Here is a 27580-nt window from a genome sequence, read left to right as displayed (position 1 = left end):
GACTATTATTAGCCAGGCAGACTTTGGAAAGCCATCGCTACCCCTGGGCACGAGCAACAAGAAATAGATCTACTTTTTAGGATCTTCCAAGTACTTGTGACCCAAACTCACCACTGCCTGAGACAGGATGCTGAGTTTGCAGGACCTTAGTCTGACCCAGCATGGTCCTTATGTTCTTATATACACACACACAGCGTGTGGGAAGCAGCGCAGAGGAGCTTCAAGGCAGGAGAGCTATACAGAAGTCGGTCTGTTTAAAATCTTATGGCACTGGGATTTTAAAATGCATTACCCGACCCTAGGGTGTTAGTAAGATACCCCTACTAAGGGGTAGGGAACTATATCGAAATGTTATTAAATATTACTGCTGCCTGGGCAACATATTTGAATAGATAAAGCGCATTTAAATAGATAAAGCCCAACAAAATAGTAGATTTTGGCAAGTTCTGGGAATGCTATAGAGGTAACATTCCCAGAGAGAGGGGAATCCCAACCATTGTGCAACAGAGTCACCCGAGGGGTGGAAATCAGGACGCACATGCACTGGCTTCTGAAGGGAGTCATGGGCCATGGCCTCCCTCCAGCCACCAAAGACCTTTCATTGTGATGGCTGGGCTGGGTTATAGAGGGAGGAGTGTAAGGAAGACCCATGGCCTATAGGTGATTAGCTTCGGTCATAAATAGTACTGGGGGCAGGCTGGCTAGGACTGGCCTGAAAGGTGAGTGTGAAAGGAAGAGAGCCAGGGTCAAAGCAAAGAGGGAAAAAGAATGAAGGAATATCATTCGGGGGTGCAGAAGGTATGAGAGGAAGGGCAGGATGGGAGGGAGAGAGAAAGGGAGGCAGACAGATGTTATTTCTTTATTATTTAGCTCACTCTTTTAATTGGTAGATCAAGGGGAGTTACATTCAGGCAGAGAAAGCATTTCCCCTGTCCCAAGAGAGCGTACAATCTAAGGGGCCTCTATACTAAGCAGCAGTTCTCTTCCCATAGGGGATAATACTGTGGTAGTCACTAAGCTTTGGTACTGGGTAAAATACTGCACTTAGCGGAGCCCCTAAAATATCACGTGATGGCAGCCCCAGTCTGTTAAGTTGCCATGACTTAGGGCCGATCAGCCCGAATAACCCACCCTCCCAAGAGTGTCCAAACCTCTGGGAGTCTCTCAAGACATCCCATGCCACCCCCTCACTACCCCTTCAGGCAGCCAAAGTGAACATATTTAATGGTGAAGGTCCCTCTCCTCTTTTTCCAAACTCCACCCCCCCCCCCGAATCCCTCCCACCCCTTACTCAATATCCCTAGCAATCTAATGGAGGCTCAGAGTACCCTTTATGGCTCCCAGACATCATGCATTCGATTCCAAAATGGTGCTGACCAGCCAATATTTGTCCTCCATTAGACTACCAGGCCTACTGCAGTAAGGTTGGGGGATTTTGAAAAAGACCACTCTTGCAGTGGAGGATTATTTGGTTGATTGGCCCTTTTAAGTCATGTTCCTTTAAGCTCTCAAGGCACATCATCTGATTTACATCTTTTTGACTAGTAATGAGCTGATAAGTATGCATCTGTTTATTTTCCACCCCTTCAAAGCAGATTATATTCAGGTACTAGAGATTTTCTCTTTCCAAAGAGAGCTTACAATCTAAGTTTTATACATGAAGTAATCGAGAGTAAAGGGATTTACCGCCAGTCACAAAGAGTGGCAGTGGGAATCTGAACCCTAGTTTGCCTGGTGTGTAGCCTTCTGCTCTAACTCCTCCACTGCGTGTGCGTGCTCTTCAACTCATTACAATGATCTAATACGCCATGAACTATCGAGGGAATGTGCAGAATATAACATTTTAATTGTTCCTAAGAAAATCACAACCATAAATCCATGTATGCAATGGGGCAAAACCAAGACTGAACTAGCCTGTCCAGTTGACCTGTGGGGAGATAGCAACTGCATCAGGGGCTCAGTTAGTTAGAAAAGTAGGGGGGCAGGCAGCATAGCAGAGAATGAGGTGTACAGGAGTCAGAGGAAAGCATAGTGATAGGAAATGATTATAAATACTCACAACACATGGTCCAAAATTGCTAGATACTTAAAAAATATCAATGTGTATGAAAAAATCTAGCACAAGTATGGGTGAAGATTGTGTGTAGATTTTCTGGGGAAAACCTCATATCGTGCCTTCATGGGGCTACTTATGTTCCATCCTTACCATCATAGGTATTGGATGTATTATAATCATTGGTTACCCCAGAATTGTTGGTCAGGTGTGTGCTAATACACACTGCACTTGTTTTACCAAACTGAGCAGGTATGTGCTGGTATACAAAACTTGTTTTACCAGATTTGTTGAATAATGCTCACTGTTGTAACGCCAAGACCATAGTTAGTAGAAACTTCGCACTGTTAGTGTGACCATCCCGACACTGCAATGTACGATCTGGATCTGCACCTCCGGCTGTCTTATCAGCCAGATCGTACACCGCACAAAGAGTCTTTACCACAGATGTACCATTGACCACCATAAATCGAGTATTTATGACTTTGCCATTGTGCCGAGAAGTACATGCTAAGAAGTGATTCCCTGACGAAGAATTAATTTTCGAAACATCGCAGTGTCACGTGCTAAGAAGTGATTCCCCGACGAAGAATTCATTTTCGAAACATTGCAGTGTCGGGATGGTCACACTAACAGTGCGAAGTTTCTACTAACTACGGTCTTGGCGTTACAACAGTGAGCATTATTCAACAAATCTGGTAAAACAAGTTTTGTATACCAGCACATACCTGCTCAGTTTGGTAAAACAAGTGCAGTGTGTATTAGCACACACCTGACCAACAATTCTGGGGTAACCAATGATTATAATACATCCAATACTTATGATGGTAAGGATGGAACATAAGTAGCCCGATAGGCTTATGTAGCCCCATGAAGGCACTATATGAGGTTTTCCCCAGAAAATCTACATACAATCTTCACCCATACTTGTGCTAGGAAATGATTAGAGGCAGGACTATGTGTACCTGTGTAAGCCATGGGGTTTGTTCTGTTCCCATCTCTGAAAAACTTTAGGGTGGGATAGCCATTAATGTCAAACTCCTCCAGCAGGTCTCTTTCCTCTTGCCCATTCACTTTGGCGAGTCGCAGCTCTGTGGATTCCTCCCTTAAGACCTGGGCAGCCTTAGCGTACTCTGGTGCCAGAGCCTGGCAGTGACTGCACCAGGGAGCATCTGCCAAAGAGAAAATTAAAGGTTTACCACATAAGAATATAAGTTTTGCCATACTGGGTCAGACAAAAGGTCCATCAAGCCCAGCATCTTGTTTCCAACAGTGGCCAGCCAATCCAGGTCACAAGTACCTGGCAGGATCCCAAGAGGTAGAGAGATTCCATGCTGCTTATCCCAGAGAGAAGCAATGGATTTCCCCAAGTCCACCTTAATAATGGTTTATAGACTTTTCTTCCAGGAACTTGTCCAAACCTTTGTTAAACCTAGCTACACAAACAGATTTTATCACATCCTCTGGCAATGAATTCCAAGTACTTTCTCCTATTTGTTTTAAATGTATCACCTAATAAGTTCATTGTGTGTCCCCTAATCTTTGTACGTTTTGAAAGAGTAAACAACCAATTAATGTTTACTTGTTCCACTCCATTATTTTATAGGCCTCAATCAGCCTTCTCTTCTCCAAGATGAAGAGTCCTAACCTCTTTAGCTTTTCTTCATAGGGGAATTGTTCCAACCCTTTTATCATTTTGGTCATCCTTCTCTGTACCTTTTCTAATCCTACTATATCTTTTTTGAGATGTGGTGACCAGAACTGCACATAATACTCAAGATGAGGTCACACCATAGAACAATAGAGTCATTAATGACATTCTCTGTTTTATTCTCCATTACTTTCCCAATAATTACTAGAATTCTGTTTGCTTTCTTGGCAACTGCTGCACACTAGATTGTGGATAATATGTTGAAATCCTCTATGATGTCTAGGTCTTTTTCTTGGGTGATGACTGCCAACGTGAAACCTTGCATCATGTAGCTTTAATTTGGGTTCCTCTTCCCTATGTGCATCCCTTTGCACTTGTCCACCTTAAATGCCATCTACCATTTGGATGTCCAGTCTCCCAAGCTTGCAAGGTCCTCTTGCAATTTCTTACAGTCCTGAATACTAAGATCAGGAAACAGCCATTGCCTAGGGCAATACTGAGGATCGATTTAAGGTTCAGGCAAAAAGTGCTGAAGCCTGACTTTCACTTATACAATTTTGAAACAATGCATCTTTTGTGGCCAGGAGGGAGGGAAGGAATAGGATAGCAGCTCTTGTTGGTGATTCAAATATTAGGAAAGTAGACAGCTGGTTGGGCGAGGGTCACTTGGTATCTTATTTATTTAAAGCTTTTTTATACCGACTTTCTTGATACAAATCAAATCAACTCTGTTTACAGGGAACAAAGACTTTAACGATAACAGTAAAAATATTAAACCAAAATTAGAGGAAGTAAAAAGTTACAATAAAACAAGGGAAAGCAACTGGGAGTTGGAAATGTCGAGGGGGCTATGTTCGGTAACTAAAACAGTTATAACTAAAAACAGTTATGTATGTGGGGAGAGCTTGGGAGGCCTACGTCTGAACTATGTCATGGCTATGCTATAGTAATGCTGGTCTAGGAACAGGGGAAGGCTTGACCGAACAACCATGTCTTGAGTTTTTTTTTTAAAGTCAGAAGACAAGATTCCTGTCGGAGGTCGGGGGGTATGGCATTCCAGATGGAAGGGCCAGCTGTTGAGAATACCCGTTCTCTGATGGTTGATCGGTGCACGACTTTGGTTGGGGGGACGTGTAGGGATCCCTTATAAGCTTCCCTCATAGGTCTAGCCGTGATGTGTAGTTTGAGCAGAAATTGCAGGTCAAGGGGGGCCTGGTGGTGGATGCTTTTGTGAATAATGGTGAGAGATTTGTGAAGGATTCTGAAGTTAATTGGGAGCCAGTGCAGGTCCTTGAGTATAGGCGTGATGTGATCTCTCCGATTAGTGTTCATCAGGATTCTCGCCGCCGCATTTTGGAGCATCTGGAGAGGTTTTAAGGTAGATGCTGGGAGACCTAAAAGAATAGAGTTACAATAATCTCCTTGGAAAATAAGATAGCCTGAAAAACAGTCCTGAAATCATGATAATATAGTAGAGGCTTAAGTCGTTTGAGCACCTGTAGTTTATAGAAGCAGTCTTTGGTAGTATGGTTTATGAACTTCTTTAAATTCAGGTGTCTATCGATAATGGCTCCTAGGTTTCTTGCTTGAGTGATTTGGATGTTAGCATGCCATTGTTGTCGGTGGTCACCGCCTTCTGGGGTGATAAGAAGGAGTTCCGTCTTGGATGTATTGAGCACCAAGTTAACGCCTGTAAGGTGAAGGTTAAGCGTTTGCAGGTAGGTGTCCCATCTTGCCTGCCTGGAGCAAGATACCTCACGTATCACTACCTAGATAATATGTTAGACAGTGCTGGGAAGGAGTCAGTGGTTGTGGTACATGTGGCCACCACTGAAATAGGAAGTTGCGAAAGTGAGGTTCTGGAAGCCAGATTTTAGGTAGAAAAGTTGAAATCCAGAATCTCCAGGATTGCGTTCTCTGAAATGTTCCTTGTTCCAAGCACAGGATCCAGAGGCAGGCAAAGCTCCGGAGCTTCAATGCATAGATGAGGAAATGGTGCAAGGAAGAGGGTTTTAGATTTGTTCGGAACTGAGTAACATTTTGGGGAAGGAGCAGCCAATTCCAAAAGGATGGCTCCACCTTAAACAGGATGGAATTAGGCTGCTGGCACTAATCTTTAGAAAGGAGATAGCACAGCTTTTAAATTAATTCATCACAAGGAAAGCCGACAGTTGCTCAGAAGTGCATGGTTTGGAGCGAGGTATCTTCAAAGAATACTGGCATAACAGGAAGCCAGAATATCTGAATAAAGAGGTTGTATTAGAGGCAGAAGTAGCCCAGGTGCTTTTAAATAAAGAGCAGACAGAGATAAATAAGTCTAAACTGGCCATTTCAAGTGCTGGCAGGTTCTAAATGCAATTAAAAACACACTTTGAATAATCTGTATGCAAATGCAATAAGTCTAAAAAATAAGATTGGAATGTATGACACTGAACGAAGACATAGACGTAATTGACATCTCAGAGACCCGGTGGAAGGCTGATAACAAATGGGACACTGTGATGCATTGGGTCAGATTGGTGGAGGAGTGGTACTTTATGTTAAGGATGGAATAAAATCAAACAGGATAAAATGTCCTGCAGGAGTCAGGGGCATCATTAGCATCAGGCACACGGGGCCAGGTGCCCGAGTCTCAGCTGCAGCTCCCGCTAATTTTTTTATCTCCCAGTTTTTTTCTACCTGCAGGCAACTGCACCATTCACTGTTGCTGCATTACTCTGGATTAGAGATGGCCTGGGGGAGTCAAGCAAGGCCTTATTCTCCACAGGGTCCCTCCCCCAAAGAGAAGTTGCTGCTATGTCTGCCGAGCTGTACAGCAGAAGAAAAGAGGCTGCTGAATTGCCAGGGCCTGCGCGGCTGAAAAGAGAAGGCTGTTGTCAGCTGGGCCGCTGGAGGCTGCTGCTGTTGACCGGGCTGCGTGGCTGAAGAGAAAAGGTTGCTAAATTGCCCGGGTCTGCGTAGATAAAAATAGAAGGCTGCTGTTAGCCAGGCTGAGCATCTAAAAAAAACAAAAAACCCCAAGAGGTTGATGCTGTTGGTAGGGCTGCACTCCCGCAGGAGACTCTTGTGTCTGTAAGGCTTCATGACTGAAACAGGCTGTTGTATCGCTGAGCTGTGCAGCAAGGAGGCTGTTGCATTGGTGGAGTCATGTGGCTGAAATAGGAGGGCTGATGATGTCTGCATCCTGTATGTATTGTGGAGAGTGTGTTGTGTGAATGCATTTGAGAGTGATCATGTGTGTGTTTGAGAGCACATAGCCATGTGAGAGAGCATGTATGTGTGTGTGAGAAAATAGCTTGTAAGAGAGCCTGCGTGTGTGGGTGAGCCCAAGGAAAAGTCTACTGTTTGTATGTTTGGGGGAGAGAGAGAGCATGTGTATGTGTAAGAGAGAGATAGCGTGTGTGAGAAAGTGTGTGTGTACATGAGAGGATGTGTATTTGTGTGAGCGAGAGCATGTGAGAAAAAGCATGTGTGCATGAGAGAGCATCAGTGAGAGAACATGTGAGAGAGAGCATATGTTTGATGTGTGTGAGACAGCATGTGAGAGCATTTGTGTGAGAGAGCATGTGTGTGTGAGAGCATGTAAGAAAGCATGTATGAGAGCAAGTGTATATGGGAGCAAATAGTATGTATGTTCATATGTGTGTGAGAGATGCTGTGTAGGCCCAAGGAGGAGGCTGTTGTAATTTGTATGTTCTGGAGAAAGAGAATATGTGTGAGAGAAATAGTGTGTGCTTGTGAGAGAGCATGTGCGTGCGTGCGTGCATGTGTATGTGAAAGAGAGAGCATGTGTGTATGTATGTGAGAGAAAGGAAGAGAGCATGTGTATGATGTGTGAGTAAGCAAGGGTGTGTGTATGTAGAAGAGCATGCATATGAGAGAGAGAAAAGAAAGGTTGTACCATCCTGTCCCCAACACAACAATCTCAGGGTGATTGGAAATCAATAGTTCACAGGTATGGAGAGCGAGGGATTTTTTAAAAACCTATTTAGTTTTTTTTAAAAAAGTTTTTATATGAAATTTTAATTATTGGATATTCTTGTTATCATATATTTTGAAATAAGAGTATGGTTTTATGAATATGATGTTTTATATTTCTTGATTTGATATTTTATATGGAATGGCAATGTTTTTGTTCTTCCATTGTTCCAATTCAGTTTTGGCTGTACATTTCTGTTTATGCCTTATGGTCTCTTTATTCTGTGTTTGGTAAGGGTTTGTTTGAGGTGAGATATTCTATTAGCATGTAGTTTCTGTGTAAAGATCTATTGTAGCTTGGTGCATCTAGGGCTTGGTGTAATATTTGCAGTTTTGCCTTTTCATAGGTAGGTTGTTACTGTTTGATGCTGGCAGTTAGTGCTGTTTTGGTATGGGAGATTTACTATATTGCAATTGTAATTCACTTTTTTTCAGAGGATTAATTTTGTTTTCATTATCAAATTAAAAACAACACTATTTTAAAATATCTACAATACTGTGATTGAAAAGCTGTATGTAAGTGGCTATGTGCTGTGCCATGTCTGGGTCTCTCAGCCAACTGTGAGAGCACATTAAGAAGAGATCAATGAAGGTTATAGATGATTGATGCACTCATATTATTTCCATAACATTTGGAAAAAATGAGCAATGTGCACCCACAATTAATAGAATGCATGTATCTATGCAGATTATGTGCCATGGTGTTTCAAGCTGATTCAGGAGTGTATCACTCATCATTGATGGCTCTGACCTGTTGATTCATTGGTAGACTGTTCATTACCACTGTTCTGGGGAAGCTAGAATAGAAAGAACAGAGGGATGAGAAACGGGAGGCAGGGTTAAGGGTAGTGGTGGCAAATGTATGCAAATGAGGAGAGGTCAGGGGCACCCCCCCCTTTCCTGGTCCTCATGAGTCTGTGGAAAAATTGGTATCTCTGGGTGGAGGGGAGGACCTGTGGGCCTGTGCCCCAAATCTTTGAAATATCTAGCAATTCCCCTCGCAGAAGATAAAATGCACTGTGGAGTCTGTACGGATAGAAATTCCATATATGATGGGAAGAGTATAATGGTGGGGGCATACTGCTCTCTGCCTGCCCAGGATGAAGTGAAAGATAGTGAAATGTTAACAGACTGTGAGCTTTTGGTTATCATTTAGTTTAAAAGCTGCACTTTCTCCTTTTTAAAGGTTAGTGCCAACAGCCTGGTTCCACTCTGGTTAAGGAGAAATCTATCCTTTTGGAAAAGTCCCTCCCCCTTCCTCAAAATGATGCCCAGTTCCTAAAAAAACCTAAAATCCTCTTCCCTGAACCCTCTCTTACCCATGCGTTGAGACTCTGGAGCTCTGTCTGCCTCTGAGCTCCTACACATAGAATGGGGATAATTTCTAATGCTACCCTGGAGGTTCTGGATTTCAACTTTCTACTAACAACCTAAATTTGGCTTCCAGAACCTCCCTCCTGCGCTTTCCTATGTTATTTGTACCCACCTGTACCAAGACAGCCGGCTCCTCCTCAGCACTATCTAAAATCCTATCAATGTGCAAGTTACCAAGCGATCCTCACATCCACTGGTCTCCCAGCTATCTACAATCCTAATAATCAAATCACCCACACCAACGGCCATCCTAACCCTTCCCTCCTGGGCATGTACCCTTGAAGACATATCCTTGGTGCGAGAGAATATTACATCATCTTGAGGGCAGGTCCTAGCTACAGAATTGCTTCCTGCCTCACCAAGGTGACCTTTCTCCTTCAAGGCAGCACAATGGCTTGGAGGTGGGACTGCTGCACTCTGTCCCTGAAGGTCTCCTCTCTATACCTCTCTGTCTCCCTTAGCTCCTCTAGGTCAGCCACTCTAGCCTCCCAAGACCGGACTCATTCTCTGAGGAACTGGTTCCTGCTGAATTGAAACCAGTGCTGGGGTCCGGCGCCACAAGCCTTTATTCTTAAAACAGAGGAAAAAAAAATCCCCAGGTTGTTCTATCGCCTCCCACCTCACTTTTCAGCAACTGTCGTTGGCTAGGGGTCTGGGTCAATGCCCAGGCCAGTCTACACTGGGAACATCGTGGAGGCAGCATTCACAGCTCCTGGGAGAGAGGGAGGCCCAGCTGTTACTGAACAGTGCCACCTCTGAAAAGAACTGAAAAGGAAGCTTCCTTCGAGATTTACCCCTCAGTGCTGCTTCTTTACCCAGCAGGGGTTACCCACACTAGTGGCAGCTGCTGGCCAAGCAAGCCAAATTCAAGCCTGCAGCCACAGGGCCAGCACAGGCCTGTCACGTTTATCAGAAAGAGGCGCTTACAAGCAAAGGAACAAAAATTGTAATAGCGTTGATATTTAACAGAGGATGTGATAAAGATGTTTGCTTGTATAAACCCTTATCAGGGAGGGAGGTGCATGTTGGGAAAAACAGCAGCTGCCCTTCACGCAAGGTCATTACTGCACCTTGCCTCGTTCTTACTCCATACAGCATGCAATATTAATAGGACTCATTCGTGAAATTAAAAATTACCTCACTATTGCAAAGGGCTCATGTCTTTAGCCCTCTGTTCCACTGCTCATTTAGGGGTAGATTTTCAAAAAGCGCGCCTTCGCGTACTTTTGTTGGCGCATCAGGTGCAAACAAAAGTACGCTGGATTTTAGTAGATACGCGAGTATCTGCTAAAATCCTGGATCGGCGCGCGCAAGGCTACCGATTTTGTGTAGCCGGCGCGCGCCGAGCCGCACAGCCTACCTCCGTTCCCTCCGAGGCCGCTCCGAAATCGGAGCGGCCTTGGAGAGAATTCGTTATCGCCCTCCCCTCACCTTCCCCTCCCTTCCTCTACCTAACCCACCCCCCCGCCCTGTCTAAACCCCCCCCTACCTTTGTTGGGGGATTTACGCCTCCCGGAGGGAGAAGTAAATCCCCACACGCCAGCGGGCCGCTGGCGCGCCTAGACGCAACCCGGGGGCGGTTCCGGAGGGCGCGGCCACGCCCCCGGACCGCCCCTGGCCAAAACCACGCCTCCAGGCCTGCCCCCAAAATGCCACGTCCCGCCCTGAAAATGCCGCGCCAATCGGCCCCGCCCCCGACACGCCCCCCTCGGAAAACCCCGGGACTTACGCGAGTCCCGGGGCCGGCAGGCCTATGTAAAATAGGCGCACCGGCGCGCAAGGCCCTGCTCGCATACATCCGGGCGGATTTACGCGAGCAGGGCTCTTAAAATCCGCCCCTTAATGTATGTGTGTACTGTATGTCCTATCTACACTAGAATTTTCAGGACAGATCAGGGTGGGGGCATTTATTTTTTCAAAACAAAATGCTCAAACCGAGTTATGAACTAGCAGCATTAATTACAATACCTATAATCAACAGATCACACTCCTTAAAAACAAGCTTCAATGTGCTAACTCAACCCCTTTTCTTGTGTCATAAAACATTAAACACAAACCACTTCCTCACTGATACCTGAATGACAATAATTTATCCACTACAAACAAAGAATATCCCTTCAGCCCTGCCCAGTTACTCCCCCCTGAGTACATCATCAGAATCAAATATGAGGACTCGGGCAGGGAAGATTTTGTTTTTGAGTCCACACACGCATACAGACTGCGGATGTACAAAGCCTGGAAAGTAACATTTATTTAGATTTGGGTGCACCTTCCTGTTTCTCCATCCCAGCCATAGGTGCCAGGGTGTAATGCATGCTTGGCACCCTAAGATTAGATCTATCCCCCGCATGCCTGCTTAGCTACCACAGGTACAGGAGGTTGAAACAGTGATGCTGGAGGTAGATTGGGATTTTGGGGGGGGGGGGGGGGGGGGTGCTCAACAAGTTTATTTACTAGGGGGCATTCCATGAAGTTAGCAAGTAGCACATTTAAGACTAATCGGAGAAAATTCTTTTTCACTCAATGCACAATAAAGCTCTGGAATTTGTTGCCAGAGGATGTGGTTAGTGCAGTTAGTGTAGCTGGGTTCAAAAAAAGGTTTGGCTAAGTTTTTGGAGGAGAAGTGCATTAACGGCTATTAATCAAGTTTAGTTAGGGAATAGCCACTGCTATTAATTGCATCAATAGCATGGGATCTTCTTGGTGATTGGGTAATTACCAGGTTCTTGTGACCTGGTTTGGCCTCTGTTGGAAACAGGATGCTGGGCTTGATTGACCCTTGGTCTGACCCAGCATGGCAATTTCTTATGTTCTTATCTTTTATAAAAGAGGGGCCAGCCCAGTGCCTGAATGCCAGTGGTGCAGAACGACCAAATTAAAAAATGTGACTAGTGTAATGTGTAAAATACCAAAAAATAAAAATTGCTGTGAATCGCCAAAAAATTAAATGGCAAAATTATTTTAACAGAAAGTAGCTTACTAGAAAAACTTAAATAGATTTGTGATAAGAAAACTGTAATCCTAACCAGAAAGTAGTACTACAGTAGGAAAACATTAGTTCATAATTTACCACCAAAGTAGCAAGTCAGCTTGTTAGGCTGTCACTTAATGTGCCCATCGGGTACACAAGCTCTTATAATCACCACTGGCATAGGAAACTCCACTTAGAGAAGAATATTAAATACATCAAAACATTTTTTGTACTAAATATTGTTTTGTGAAAATTTTTTTATATGAATCTTCGTTTTTTTTTAATTATCTAAAAGCACGATCTGGTCTTGCCCTGAAACCTTAACATTTAACTGGTTAAATGTTATATATATATATATATACACACACACATATATACACGTATACTATACATACCAGACAGTATGTGCTTGAAAGTTCCCAGATATTGCAGTGGTCAGCAACTGATACATACACAAGGACAAGCTTTGCACTTTCCATGCCTCTGAATCCCCCTCTCCACCCAGCTGAGAAAGGGCCACCATACTGCACCCTAGTCCAGCTTTCTTTCCCTACAAAGAAAAGTGCTAACCCCACTCTCCTTAGGGTTGAGCCTGATCCAGTCCAGATTTTACTCCACTGCATGCAGGGATTTGTAGTCTTGCTTTCCTAAGGGACATCCCTGCCCGTAATGGAGTAAAACCAGAACTGAATTTACCTGTCCTTAAAAAAAAAAAAAATGGAGCCTGTTGCTCACCCTACCATTCTTAATAACGGCCAGATATGCCAACAGATTTTTCCCCATTTTCAGTCCATGGTGGTGGTGGGGGCAGCTGTATATATTTGGCTCAATGTTACTAAGCTATAGCCCAGGAGTAGGCAACTCCAATTCTGGAGTGCCACAACCAGGTCTGGTTTTCAGAACATCCACAATGAATATGTATGAGACAGATTTGCATACAATGGAGGCAGGGGATGCAAATATACATCATGCATATTCATTGTGGACATCCTGACAATCAGACCCTGTTTGTGGCGCTCAAAAGACCGGAGTTGCCCCCCCCCCCCGCTATAGCAGGGATGAAACATGCTCCGGAGGTTTTTCTTTAGGCTCTCTATACTTTGTTGCACCATCCCCTTCACTTCTCATCAAGGAGCCATCAACAGCTTGTATTTTATCCCTCATCAGGAAGTCACCATGCACTTTCTGCCTTCTCATCCCATCCAGCTCTCAGCAGGGAGCCATCAAGCAGAACCTCTCCTGCCTCTCTTCTTTCCCAATTTGACTTTCAGGGAATTAACATGCATGCCCTCTCTTTCTTCAGACTGGCCGTTTTGTATTCTTTAGATAGAAGCAGCACTTCCCAGACCTGTCCTGGTGACCCCGCAGGTTTTCAGGACACTCAGAATGAATATGCATGAGATAATTATATGGATATTGGACACCAAGTACGTGGAAATTTCTCTGCTGCATAAGCATTGTGTATATAATGAAAACCCAGCTGGCAGTGGGGGGTCCCCTCTCCTATACACTGGTGTTGTACTGCAGCACCTTCCTGTGACTATGATGCAGGCTATTCTCTCCCCACAGCAGCTATGGGGGGGGGGGCTCACTACATCAGCAACGCTCATCTGACATGGGCCCCCCCCCCCAAGTTCTGCGGCAGCAGAAGCAGCTGAAGGCACGAAAAGAACCTGGGTATAGAGCCTGCTGCAGCCTCTGAGCTGTTCCAATGCCCCCAACTAGCAAATGGTTAATACATACGGTATTCCTTCCCACCGAGCCCAGTCATGACCTGAAGGATTTGCGGATATGCTCTTGCGGGACGGAGAAGGTCATTACTTCTACTTACAGAACTCCACCAGCAGAAACTTGGTTTCACGCAGAGCTCGGGCCAAGTTGTCCTGGTTCAGAACCAAGACGCCTTCTTCTTCCAGAAGCTCATCTGAAATGCTCTTCTCCTGCCCCTCGGATTCCTTGTCTTGCGCTCCTCCTGCGGGCATCTCCTCTGCTGCCTGCTGCACTCCTGGGGAGGCTTCGCCTGCTCCCTGCCTGAGGTCCTGTGCCCCGGTGCTCAGGAGCAGTGCCAGGGAGAGCAGGAGGGCCCTCATGGCCAGTGACCTCAGATGGAAAGCCTGCTCTCGCAGAAGCCACGGGGACAGGCAGCGGAGGCAGCAACTGACCCTGTAGTGGGAGGGGTACGCGAGGGAAATCCTAGGGCAGAAGATAAAGCCCCAACCAACTGACTTCCCCTGCCACCTAGGAGAGCGTGTTGCTTTGCTACTGGTTTCTGACCACGATAACAACCCTGCCGGAGAAAATAATCAGTTTGTTTAACCCTCGTGTAGATATCCAGACCCGCCTCCTCATTCACAGCGAATGGTGACCGGCACTTTTTGCAATGAGGAGTTTCAGTCCAAGGAAAAACTTCCAAATGCCTGTGCAGTTTTCTTTTGAAAAAATTTAGCGTTCCAGCTAAATTGGACCAATTTTTCATGTCTACTTATTGCAAACAAGAGTCTAGAATTTTGTATTAATCTGGGTGTACTTATGAAGACAATGTTTAAACACTCCTTTTTCAGTGAATACATTTCAGCTATTAAGTTTGGGGAAGCCAGTTTCAAAGCCTTGCACCCGGGTAAACACAGATTTATCCTGGTAATCTGGCCTATCTGCACATTGGCCACACTCAATCCAGCTAAAAGCATACAGGGCCTTCTACTGCACCCAACCTTTTACCCAGTTTGAGGGAAGGGGGCATATCTGGGGGGTGTTTTGGGCGAGGCGGGAAAATAACATATGTAGACTGGATTTTCATATCTGTGTTTTCCAGCACATAATGAAAAAGAATTACGGCCAGCAGAGGAAAAAAAGATGCAAAACCTGAGGGTCTTTTGTCCAAAAAGCCAACTAGCCCAAGGAGAGTCTTTCGCACTGCTAAAGATATAGCCCAGCTGCCAGTTGTAGAAACCTGACCACTTGAAAGTAGGGCTGCCCACTGGCTCAAGATTTTCAGGACAGGTTGGATTCAGTCCTGGATTTATCCCCACTGCATGCTGGGACTTGTACTTCTGACTTCCCTAGAAAAGCAAGACCACAAGTCCCTGCATGCAGTGGAGTAAAACTAGGCCCTGATCAGCCTGTCCTAAAAATCTGAAGCTAGCTGGCCACCCTACTTGTAGGATATCACTCCTCATCAAAAATCAGATTTTATGAATTTTCCTTCCATATACCTTGCTCCCTCTGCTTTTACATACAATTCTCATTTGTAATGCCATAAAAATATCACAAGTGATGCCAAAATAAATTGGACCGCACACACCAATATTCTTAATAATTGCAACATTTATTGGAGAAAAAGAAACCAGCAGATGTTTCAGAGAAACCCTCCTTCCTCAGAGCTAACAGTACAGAGAATCGCCTGCTTTACATAAGAGCTTACAGGATATCACAACAGAGACTGGCGATGCCTGACAGTACAAAGGATTGCAGAGCTCCAATGGCTGCCCATAATTTACCATTTCCTGCCATTTTTGTGCATTTGTATAACCATAACAATGTTCTAACACAGTTTCTGAGAGTTTATACTTGATTCTGGAGGGGACTGTGAATGTGCTGTTGTATCACTGCAGCCCTATTTTCTGTTGGTGGAAAAAGAGCAACTCTCTGCTACTTTGGCTGGAAGACCCAAGGCTCGCATTTCCACCCTTCATCTCGTGCTGTAGTGCTCCGTGGCTAAGGGGATAACCATCACCACTGTTTATCTCTACACCAATATCATATCATCTAAAATATCAGCATCTTTCCCCATCTGTGTCCACTGCGTGGCTGTCATTTGCATGTGGCTCTTCTTTATAGCCAGAGAAGGCACTACCTACCACAGGCTGAGAAGAACACACACAAAGGGTGACTATTCGTGATCTCTCGAGCAGGGCTAGCCTTATCCCCAGTGGTACACTGTGTGGGCAGGGAGGGTGTCCCCACCACCAAACTCCCCAAAGAGCCATGGCACCCTGTAAGGCTGTACCAGGTGCACAGCCCTGCTCTCGAGTCCACTGGAGCCTAAGAGGAAGATGGGAAGGCTGCAGCACTGTGCACGTCAGCACTAAGAATCAATGGCTATATCCACAGCGATCAGTCACCCTTGATGTGAACAGGTTTATATCAATGTATGCCAAATGCTGTACTGATACCGTGCCATCCCGTACTGATCCCTGTTGGGACAAAATAAGAGCATGTGTCTCTACATCCCTACTGTACAAGATATCCCCATACTGACACCATACCAATCCGCTGGGGAGTTTAGGGCAGAACGTTTTAACAGGACAGAGCACCACGGATTATTTTTACATTTTTACTACTGCACATGAACAGCTCATGAATATTACACCTCACTTTCTCACAGACCTGCAACATTTATAAAACTTAAAAAAAAAAAGCTAAAGGCGCCTGTTCTGGGACGACACTGAGCAGGGCGCCAAATGTGGGTTCTGAATTGATGACCAGCGCTGAAGTAAACAAGTGTAAAACAACGCTGAAAAATTCTTGATGTTTTTGGGGGGGGGGGGATCCTTTCATTTTTTTGCCCTGTTCTCTCTCAAACCCTATTCAAGCAATTTTTCTGAAGCTTGAAAGCAGAGAGGAATTAGAATAAGCGATTCGAGGACAGATTTTCTAGAGAAATGAATTGGGGATTTTTAGCAAAAATGGCAAGGGGAAAACTAGCAAATGTGCTCTAGTCACTGCAGCTGGAGGTCACTGCCTCCATGGGAGATGGCTGGCTATTATTTTGAGCATCAGGATCCCACAGGAAGGAGGAGAGTGGGTTGGAGGATAAGGTTAGCAGAGTGGGGTAAACATGTTCACGGACCTCTGGTGGCCAGTCTCAGTACTGCACCTATCACTCTGCCATCCATCAAAGCTGGGATGGAGCCCACTGTGTGCAGGAGCAGCTGCTCCCTGAAGAGAGGAAAGCCAGCAGCAAATAGAGGGAAGTCCTGACCTATTTAAATTAAGTAAGCACAGTATTTTCTCTTAGGGAAAATGGTGCTGCCGTTGTAGATTTTATGTTGTTTTTTTTTCCTATTCAGTAAATTATTTTCTGCATTTTCACACAAAGGGCTAGTAAACGAAGGTCAAAACTGCCCAGTTCTTGAAGATGATGAATTAAAAAAAAAAAAATAATAATAATTTTTACACCCATTCTAGAATACACACTTGGAAGTTGATTTTGGCCCCTCTAACCAGAAAGCTCAGGGGATTACACGAGGGAGGAGAGTCTAGAGCCAGCTGATGAGCCTAGGGCGGGAGGAAGGGGTGCAGAAAAGTGAAAGTCTCTCTGTAACTTTGCCCCTAATCCTGGGGGGGGGGGGGGGAGGGGGCACATGAAACAGAATGGGCTCAACACATTTCTCATTTCATAAATTAAGAAATCACTGAAAGCTGATAGGGAACAACAACAACAACAACAAAAAAAAGATCAAAAACAATGCCTATGCCATATTATGCCAGGGGAAGTTTTATTAACATTTTACCTCTATTTCAGATCGAGATTAAAAGGGTCTAGATTTCAATTACTGAGATTTGTTTGGACCTTCCCCCTAGTCCTTCCAGTCTTTCTTTATAACGAGGTTCCACCCCCAGGACAGATGGTCGGTCTTATCGTCATCGGTAAATTTGGATTTGATATGGTAGTTTCCTCTCGCCGTCAACCCCTTGGGAGCTTCCTCCACGGGGGTGAGGAACTCGTACTCTTCAGCCCGTGGGCCATAGCTCCCCACCATGTACATGGCTCGATCGACTGTAGACAGGAGAGAGAGAGGAAAAGAACAGTCAAACTAGGTCATAACTTATGAACAGGGCCACCGCCAACCCTGCATAGTCAATAAATTAACTGGAGTGGGGTTTTTTGTTTTGTTTTTTTAATTTTGACCCAGCAGTTTTATCTTGCTCTTTTGGGCTTCCAGCTCAACTGGATCCAGCCTCTGCAGGACTTTTCTTCATTCCTAATCCTCTTCCCCCTTCACAGAGACAGCCCTCGGTCACAGATCTACTATAGGTACACTCTGAGTCTGGCCACTAAGTGTCACTGTAGTGTGATGGCCAAGACCCTCCCTGCAGGGGCTATTGACATAGCCTGCTCAACATCCCAGCCAACGAGAGACATCTAGATCTCCCATAAACACTGCCCAGGAGTAATCTTTTTATTCATCTAGGGGATGCACTCTTTAGCATGTTGCACAATAACACAGTAGATGACAGCAGAAAAAGGTCAACTGGCCCATCCAGTTTGCCCAAACATTCTGTTCACTCTGCCAAGGATGCAAGCAACCCATCAGTCACAGAGTGTGACCACCTGCAAGCTCTCTCCCTTTTTGGCTTCCTCATTTGTAGAAGATCCCAACTTTGTTCTCGCAAGCACAGTTATTTTTCCCATGTCTAATTGCACAGCTCCATAATAATCTAGAGACCCAGTAATACTAGTGAGACTGTTGCCCAAACAGAGTCTCCTAGGTCCCCTGCATAGCCCACCAAACCCAGCTAAGTGAGAGCATGCATTTCTACTTATTGCTTTTACTTATTAGAGCAGTTGCAGTTTGCCAGATAGACACTGCTGCTAGTCGATTCTACCATGGTAGCCTGCCAGATAAACCCAGCCACATAACTGCCTGCATTTCTGCCAGGACTTCCAACATTTCATATTAACCACGCTGACATTCATTCTGGCGGCCCCAAAACTCACTGTTGAATCAGTCAACTACAGAGCTTTAAAGGCTTAAACACATGCTGCTAGGTCATGCTTTCTGCTTATCCAATGTCCTTTTAAACTCAGTTACTGTTTTAGTACTACCACCCATCTCGGGAGGAGGTGCTACGTATCCACCACACTTTCTGAGAAAAAAGTGTTTGCCCTTATTCTAGAACTTGCTTTCCCTTGAAACAGATTTGCTTCCTGTGCACTAATAATACCCGAGACACTTGACGTTTAGCTTTGACAGTTTGTGAGGTACAATATATGCCTTTGTACGCTGTTAAATCTGTCACAGTGTCTGTCACAGTGTCTGGACGCTGCATGCCCAGTGAGTGAATAAACAGAATTTTCCCAAAGGTCTCTATAATATTTCCCCTGTCGTGCCTCTCCTCTAGGGCAGTGTTTCTCCACCCTCTCCTGAAGGCACGCCTAAGCAATCGGGTTTTCAGGATTGCCACAGAGAATAAGCATGAGACAGATTTGCATAGCCTGGGCTCCAATGCATGCAACTCTCTCACGCATTATTTATTTCTATACCGTTGCTAAGTTATATACCATCGCAACAGTTAACAAATAGGCACATAGACTAAGGTATGTAATGTAGGTTATCGTACATTCTAACAGGTGCCAATAAAGTTCGGTTACAATTTCATAAATAAAATCATTATTTGAGTAATGTTGGTCAAGTCCAGGTATATTATTGAGTTACTATCGCTTTGAGATATTACTTCTTAAATGTAGGATTGAGTAAATTCATTCTCATCTGCATTACCCTGTATTTTCATTCTCTACCCTCCACACTCTTTAGTGAAGGCTTTTTTAAAGAGCCATGTTTTTAAATTTTTCTTAAAAGTTTTAAGATTATTCTGTAATCTGAGTTCAGGGGGCATCGTGTTCCATAGTATGGGCCCAGCCAATGATAAAGCCCTTTCTCTCACTTGGGTTAGTTTTGCTGACTTTACTGAAGAGATAACCTGAAAAACTGACTGGCTGGGTGTGCCTCCAGGAGAGGGACTGGGAAGCACCGCTCTAGGGTATACACATTTAGATTTTTAAGTCATCTCGGAGGGCTTCTGATGACCTTTCCCTTTAGTAGCCCTTCTCTGGTCTGGCTGAATTCTATCTATATCCTGCAGGTAAGGGGGTCAATTTCAAAAGGAACTAGCCAGCTAAATAAGAATTTAAATGGCTAGAACACCTTTAAAGATTTACTGGGCTGAATAGCTAAATTTAGCCTCCGAAGTTTCATTAGGCAGCAAACTTTAACCAGGTAAATTCTAGATGGGCCTAGGTATAAAAGTTAGATCGAGAGAAGAATGTAGGTGGCTAGTGCCGACCTTCGGTGCTAGTCACAACTTGGTTGGCCACATCTATGCACTGCAATAGCAGCCCTAATTCTGGCTGGCCATCAATCTTCTCCCTCTACTTGCCTGGATAGAAAAACAGTGCAAGGCCAACAAGCCCCATCAATCCCTCTTCCCCCATTCACTCGATTTATGAAAAAAAATAAAATAAAAATTCCACCTCATCATCCCCACCCACCAGAAGCCTGTTGAAAACTTTCTCTGCTGAGCAAAGATGACGCAGGCTTATCTGTTCCCAGTTTGGCATCCAACATTGCTCTGGTTTTTCTATAAGCTCCTTTTATTTTAGCCCACTGCTCTACTTCATCTATCTCTTCTCACCCTGCCAGCACATTCAAAACAATTCCCCGTTTCACCAAAGCCAGTATGGACGCCTCTCTTCAGCCTAGCTGGACATTACGAATGGGGAAAGCGTTTCTAATCACCCCTTTTCTCATGGGCTCCATTACCATGTGTTTGAAGACAGAATTTCTCCACTTCTGACCAGTTCTACAGATGAGATACTCCCAAGTCGCACCCCCTAGGTTAAAATCTCCCACCACCACCATACCCAGCTTTCAGATGCATTGACTCATTCTTCCACCTGTGGACCACACCAGCGAAGATGGCAGATTATAAAAAATGATGAGAACTGCGGTAACGTATGTCGGAGCAAAGGGGGAAGGAGACATGTGGAACATATAAACTGGGAATTGAAGGAGACATGTGGAACATATAAACATGTGGAACATATAAACATGTGGAACATATAAACATGTGGAACATATAAACTGGGAATTGAACAATGCTATCTGTGCAATGCACAGATAGCAAGATACAGTGTACACTCATTTCCTTGTTTTTGTGTTTTTCTGTACTACTTCTATTTGTTCCTCAGGGGGTGACAGCCCTGATCAGTTAACTCCCACCTCTCACCCCTTCAAGTGAATTTCTCTTCCCCCCCCCCCCCCCCCCCCCCGTATCCTTTTCCTTCCCACAGACAAATATAGGCCACCTCCATATGGCCCTCTATTGCTCCAGATATGGCCTCAGCCCCCAATATTCCTAAATTCCTCTTCTTTTAAGACATAGCCCTTCCTCCCCTCACCATGAAGGCGTGGGTACCTCAGAGAATGCCATGGACTCTCTGTTCCGTGCCTAAACCTCTGCTTCTTGCCGGTCAACGGTGCCAAAAAGTGCAGTATGACACACTCAGTTTTTTTCTTCTTCACCTAGAATGCTAAGAATCTGATCTCTGTTCTGGCCAGTGGCTGATCTTGGTAGGCTTTCTGTTCCCGAGGGATCTTTTGGATTTTTTGCACGCAGCTGGCATCATTCTCCAACTTTACTACCGAGATGCCTTCTCTCTCTTACTGACTGATTTTTCGTATTTCAGGACACTCACCTTTTATGCCTTTCCTGTAGGTACTGTGCAAGTACTTCAGACCAGACACAATTTCCCTGCACACCTGGAAGATTTAGAGAAAATTATTTTTAATAAGTAAAAACAAAATCTATTTTTCAATTAACTCCTACTTTGCTCTGTACATGAGCAATCTGATCACCAGAAGCCCACGACGGAAATTTTTTATTAACTCATACGACAGAATTGCCCCCATCACCCAGGTGCCGTATGGAACAGACTGCGTGTACTGGTCATGCTCTCGCTGTACCTCATAAGACAGAGGTCCCCAAATCCTGCCCCTGAGGGCCACATACCAGACTGCTGGTCAGGATTTCCACAATGAATATGCATGAGATGTATCTGCATACAATGGAAGCAAGTCATCCAAATATACCTCATTGTGAAAATCCTGACAACCAGACCCGTTTGTGGCCCTCCAGGCCCGAGTTTGAGCGTCCCTGAGACCGTCCCAGCTGGCTCCATCTTTTTCAGGGCAGGCCGATCCAATCCGGGTTTCAACTTACAGCGTACAGACTTGCGGGGTTTTGTTTTTCTTCAGGAAGTCAGAGCCACAAGTCCCTAAATGCAACCGGGTAAAATGAGCACTGGGTCTAGGTGTCCTGAAAATGTGGGGCAGCTCCAGCACCTCATCTCTCTCCCTACCCCAGGCATGAAAGTGCTTTCTAGGCATGCCAGAAAGCAGGGTGTCTCTCTTTCCTGATGTCTCTTTCTCTGGGATGAGGAATAGAGATATAGGTCAGTTAATGCCACTTGAATACCATGAGCCTAATAGCTACGACTTATCCGGCCACGTTCAGCGGCTGCCACTTAGCAGGATTACTACTTATCCAGTTACATAGCTAGTGTGTAACTGGGAGGAGCTACTTAGCCAGATAAGCAGCCATATTTAGACTTATCTAGCTAACTTAGCCAAATAACTTGAGTTACATTAGGAATATGGACCTCTAATTTTAAAGATTACATTCCAACAATAAATTACTTTGGTAAATGAAGGATTGATACATATCATCTCAGTACTATACCAACTGGTAGGGGAGGGGAAAAAAAAAACCAGAGGCAGAGTAGATCTGCATCCAAATGACATCAAGGAGCTTCTATTTCTGGGGACAGCAGGGAATACAAACCCTCCCAGTGCAGCCAGTCACAGAGAACCAGCATAATCGTAATCCAGCCTCCAAAGTGTCATTCAGCCACAGGGTGTCATTGACATCACCAGGCACGAAAAGAGGGGATCTTCCTGGACACAAAACAACTTCCCAATTGTACCAGATAAAAAAAAATAAATAAAAAGTCACTCATCATTATATTTAAATTTACCGTGAAATTAATTTTGATTTTGTAATCGACTCCTTCCTTCACCACAAACTTCTGATTCTTTAAAGCCAACAGGTCACCTGTAGAACCAATAAACAGGAATCAAACATCACACACACAAACAAAATGTCTAGTAGCAGTGAACTCTAATGTGTAAAGACATATACAGGTAACAGATTTCCAGTACACACATCCCATACCAGTGAGGTTACCCCCCCAACACAAACACACATCCCATACCAGTGAGTTCCCCCCCTCCCCAACACACACGAACATATCCAGTACCAGTGAAGTCCCCCTTGTCCACATTTGCATACATCCAACAACAGTGATGTTCCCTCCCCACATGCCCCCACAAATATACTGTCACATATCCAGTACTGGTGAGGTCCCCTCTCCACACACACACATCCAGCACCAGAAATGTCTTCCCCTCTTCTCCACTCAAATGCATATCCATTCACATATATCCAGTACGACACATACCGGAAGCCTCAGTAAGCTCTAAACTACAAACGTGTCCGGTGCCAGCAAACTCCAGCACAGACAGACACAAATACATTGTGCCAGCAAGTGCCAACTCAAATGTATAAGCAGTAAGATAAGACCTCGCAGCCATGCTACCCACTTTACCTTGCCCACTCTCCGTACAGACCCTATGCAATCTCCAGCCATCTTCCTGTCTTGCCCTTAACGAGACTTGTTTCCTCACCTCCCTTCTTCCAGCTTTTTGTCATAACAAAAGAATGTTTCTTTAAACTACAGGTCCTAAAACAGCTAAGACCACTCCTTCACTTCCATGATTTCCGTTCAGTTCTTCAAGCCATACTGTTTTCAAAGATAGACTACTGCAACGCACTACTACTCGGTCTACCCGCCTCTTCTACTAAACCTCTACAGATGCTGCAAAACGCAGCAGCCAGGATTCTTACTAACTCGCGCCGTAAAGACCACATCACACCAATTCTAAAAATCCTACACTGGCTACCTATCCACTATAGAATACTCTTCAAGACTCTCACTATCATTCACAAATCTGTCTACCAGCAATCCTCGCTCCAACTCTCCATCCCCCTCGAACTTCATGCTTCCACAAGGCCAATCAGATCCGCATACAAAGGCTCTCTCCAGGCTCCCCCAAGCAAACTCTTGGTCCACAACTCCATCCATAAACGAGCACTTTCGACAGCGGGTCCGCTCCATTGGAATTCTCTCCCCCCAGACATACGTCAGGAACAATGCCATCTATCTTTCAGAAAGAAACTGAAAACCTGGCTGTTCGTCCAAGCTTACGGTTGATAGAGCCTCCATCAACCAATATTGTCTCTTTCACCTTCCTACCCATTTCCCTATCTCCTCCCCCCCCCCCCCCCCGCTTACCTCCCCTGTTCCCCCCTCCACAGGAAATTTTTCCTAATAAGTACCTATGATAAATCACCAGCCAAATTATTTAACCCTTGTTAACTTATCTGCCTCGCTACTTAAAGGAAAATTAGTTTCTTACCTGATAATTTTCGTTCCTGTAGTACCAAGGATCAGTCCAGGACACCTGGGTTGTGACTCCGCACCAGTAGATGGAGACAGACTAAAACTTGTGGGCGGAGCCATATATGCCCCTGTGCCAGTCACAGCCCCTCAGTCATACGTAATGTCAAAGTAGAAAACACAACCAGAGAACTAAAACCAAAACTAGCTATAAACCGCCAATAGAACGGGGAAAGAAACACCCCTTCTGGAAACGTGCTCTCCACCGAGAGAGCTAAACAAGCGGACAAGATTAACCCAGAACCGTGAGCGGACTCTCCGTTACTTCAGCGTAGCACTGCGGGCGGGATCCTGGACTGATCCTTGGTACTACAGGAACGAAAATTATCAGGTAAGAAACTAATTTTCCTTTCCCTGTACGTACCAGGATCAGTCCAGGACACCTGGGATGTACCAGAGCCAACTTACCGAGGGTGGGAAGCAGAGAGTCCCGCTCGGAGTACCCTCTCTCCAAATCCCACGGAATCGGTAGCCCGGACATCCAACCGGTAATGCCGGATAAAAGAATGCAACGACTTCCAGGTGGCCGCCCTACAAATCTCTTGAGGCTACACCTGAGAAGCTTCCGCCCAAGACGCAGCTGGAGAGCGAGTCGAGGGAGCCCGAAGACCCACAGGAAGTGGTTTACTCCCCGCACCAAGTACGCCGAACCAATGGCCTCCTTGAGTCAACGGGCGATCGTCGTGCGGGACGCTGCAAGTCCTTACTTTGGACCAGAGAACAAAACAAACAGCTGAGCTGTGACCCGACATGGATAAGTGACCTCCAGACAGCGAAGGAGAGATCGCCGCACGTCAAGCTTCCGGAATTCCCTCGCTTCTGGATCAGAGGGCTCCCGGACCGCGAAAGCGGACAGCTCAACCGATAGAAAAAAAACATGGAAGGCTGACACCCCTTTCGGCAGGAAGGAAGGAACCGTCCGCAAATAAACTCCGGAATCAGAAATACACCAGAAGGGTTCCCTACAGGACAAAGCCTGTAACTCAGAAACACGCCGTGCCGAAGCAATCGCCACCAAGAACACCGTCTTCAACGTGAGATCCTGAAGAGATAAGCGTTTCAAGGGTTCAAACAGCGCCGCGCATAAAGCGGAGAGAACCGAATGGAGGTTCCAAGCCGGACAGGGGAGACGCAATGGAGGACGAAGGTGTTGAGCTCCCCGAAGGAAACGGGAGATATCCGGGTGAAGAGCCAGGAAAAATACCACGGACCTTACCTCGCAAACAACCAATCGCCGCCACTTGGACCCGTAGGGAACTGCAAGCCAGACCTTTGGCAAGACCTGCCTGGAGGAACACCAGAATGTCGGAGATAGAAGCCGCAGTAGGGACCACCCCACGCTGCATGCACCATTCCTCAAAATCCACCCAGACACGGACATACGCCAGGGACGTCGCCTGTTTCCTGGAACGTAGCAACGTGGCTACCACCGCATCTGTGAAACCTTTTCTCTTCAGCCGATTCCTCTCAAAAACCATGCCGCGAGGCAGAAGTGATCCGCATTCTCCAAACAGACGGGGCCCTGATGGAGAAGACCCGCCATTCCCTGGAGCTGAAGGGGTGCCGCCACTGTGAACTGAACAAGGTCTGCGAACCACGGCCGGCGCGGCCACTCCGGTGCCACCAGGAGCACGTTGGCTGGGTGCAACTCTATGCGCCGCAGAATCTTGCTGATCGGCCACGGGGGAAACCACGTACATCAGAACATCCGTCGGCCCGGGAAGCGCCAACGCCTCGACGCCTTCTGCCTCCCTTTCCCGACTTCGACTGAAAACATCGCGGAGCCTTCGCGTCGTGCCAGGTGTCCATCAGACCCACGTGGGGCACTCCCCACGTTTCGCAAATGAGAAGAAACGCTTCGTCCGCCAGCTCCCACTCACCGGGAGCCAGGCGATGCCGGCTGAGAATATCCGCCTGAACGTTGTCGACTCCTGCACTGTGAGAGGCTGCTATGTTGCTGAGATGTATCCCTGACCAGATCATTAAGCGCTGAGCCTCCTCCGCCACCTGTGGGCTCCTTGTCCCGCCTTGGCGGTTGATGTAGGCCACGGTGGTCGCGTCGTCCGACAACACTCGGACCTCCTTTCCCCGCACTACCGGTAGGAAGGCTTGCAGAGCCTGACGGACCGCTCTGGTCTCTAGTCTGTTGATAGACCACTGGGCTAGCGACACTTACCATAGGCCTTGGACCGAGCTCCCTAGGCAGACCGCTCCCGGACCGGAGAGGCTGGCATCCGCGGTCACCACCGTCCAATTGGGCACCAGAAGAGACACTCCAGAGGACAGATGACTGGAATCCAGGCACCAGAACAGGCTGGACCTCGCGAGACCCCCTAGTGGAAGCGGTAAGTGGAACTCCTCGGAAACCGGCGCCCAGCAAGATAGTAAGGACGATGGTAAAAACCGCAGATGAGCGAACGCCCAGGAAACCAGTGCAAGCGTGGAAGCCATAGAGCCCAGGACCGTAAGGCAGTCGCAGACCCGCGGCCGGCGGAGAGACAAGAAGCGCCTTACTTGAGCTGGCAGCTCATATCACCGTTCACGACGTGTCGAGAACGGCTCCCAGATATTCCAAGGTCCACGAGGGTGTCCGATGACTCTTGTTGAAGTTGACCATCCATCCTAGGGACTGCCAAGGTATAGGACCCTGGTCAACTGACAACCGACATTGGTGGACTCGGGCAAAGCCCGAGGATCAATCGTCCAGGGACGGATGGACCAGGAGATCATACTGGCGCAGCCGCGCCGCCACCGCGACCATCACCTACGTGAACGTGCGGGGGCCGTTGCGAGACCAACCGGGAGCGCTTGAAACTGGCAGTGCCGTCCTAGAACGCAGAACCTGAAGAAGTGCAGGAACGACGGCTGAATGCCTATGCGATGATACGCCTCCGCGAAATCCAGGGAGGACAGAAAATTCGCCGGGCCGCCCCACAGCAATTACCGACCGAATCGACTCCATTTTGAAGTGAGAAACACGAAGGCATCGGTTCACCCCACCAAGATCCAGAATAGATCTGTCCGTGCCGCCTGTCTCGGGGACAACGAAGTAAATGGAGTAACGGCCCCTGCTGTGCGGTTGACCAGCACAGAGGAGGCAGCCGAGTCTGAGCACGCGGAGGACCCACTGGTCTGACGTTACACCGGCCCATCTATCTACAACTGAAATCAACCGCGCCCCGACGTTGGGAACGG

The 27580-nt window shown here is 46.2% G+C and overlaps 2 protein-coding genes across 3 annotated transcripts in view; both read right to left on the bottom strand.

The window, feature by feature from the left end:
• The window catches only part of PDIA2 (protein disulfide isomerase family A member 2), a 43985-nt gene extending 29694 nt beyond the window's left edge, over positions 1 to 14291 (bottom strand). The window contains exons 1-2 of the mRNA XM_029577237.1: positions 13859 to 14291; positions 3019 to 3225 (exon numbers count right to left, since the gene is read on the bottom strand). Coding sequence (XP_029433097.1) covers positions 3019 to 3225; positions 13859 to 14117 — 466 coding nt within the window. The 5' untranslated portion in view covers positions 14118 to 14291. The remainder of the gene's footprint in view (positions 1 to 3018; positions 3226 to 13858) is intronic.
• A 1040-nt stretch (positions 14292 to 15331) lies between these two features.
• Positions 15332 to 27580, bottom strand: part of ARHGDIG (Rho GDP dissociation inhibitor gamma) — a 77671-nt gene continuing 65422 nt past the window's right edge. For both annotated transcript variants that reach the window (XM_029576177.1, XM_029576176.1), the window contains exons 4-6: positions 22844 to 22920; positions 21506 to 21569; positions 15332 to 17806 (exon numbers count right to left, since the gene is read on the bottom strand). In XM_029576177.1, coding sequence (XP_029432037.1) covers positions 17607 to 17806; positions 21506 to 21569; positions 22844 to 22920 — 341 coding nt within the window. In that variant the 3' untranslated portion in view covers positions 15332 to 17606. The remainder of the gene's footprint in view (positions 17807 to 21505; positions 21570 to 22843; positions 22921 to 27580) is intronic.

The sequence above is a fragment of the Rhinatrema bivittatum genome, chromosome 14 (assembly GCF_901001135.1).
Source record: "Rhinatrema bivittatum chromosome 14, aRhiBiv1.1, whole genome shotgun sequence".
Lineage (NCBI taxonomy): Eukaryota > Metazoa > Chordata > Amphibia > Gymnophiona > Rhinatrematidae > Rhinatrema > Rhinatrema bivittatum.
Note: the sequence above shows the minus strand (reverse complement) of the source record. Positions and strands in the feature narration are given on the sequence as shown.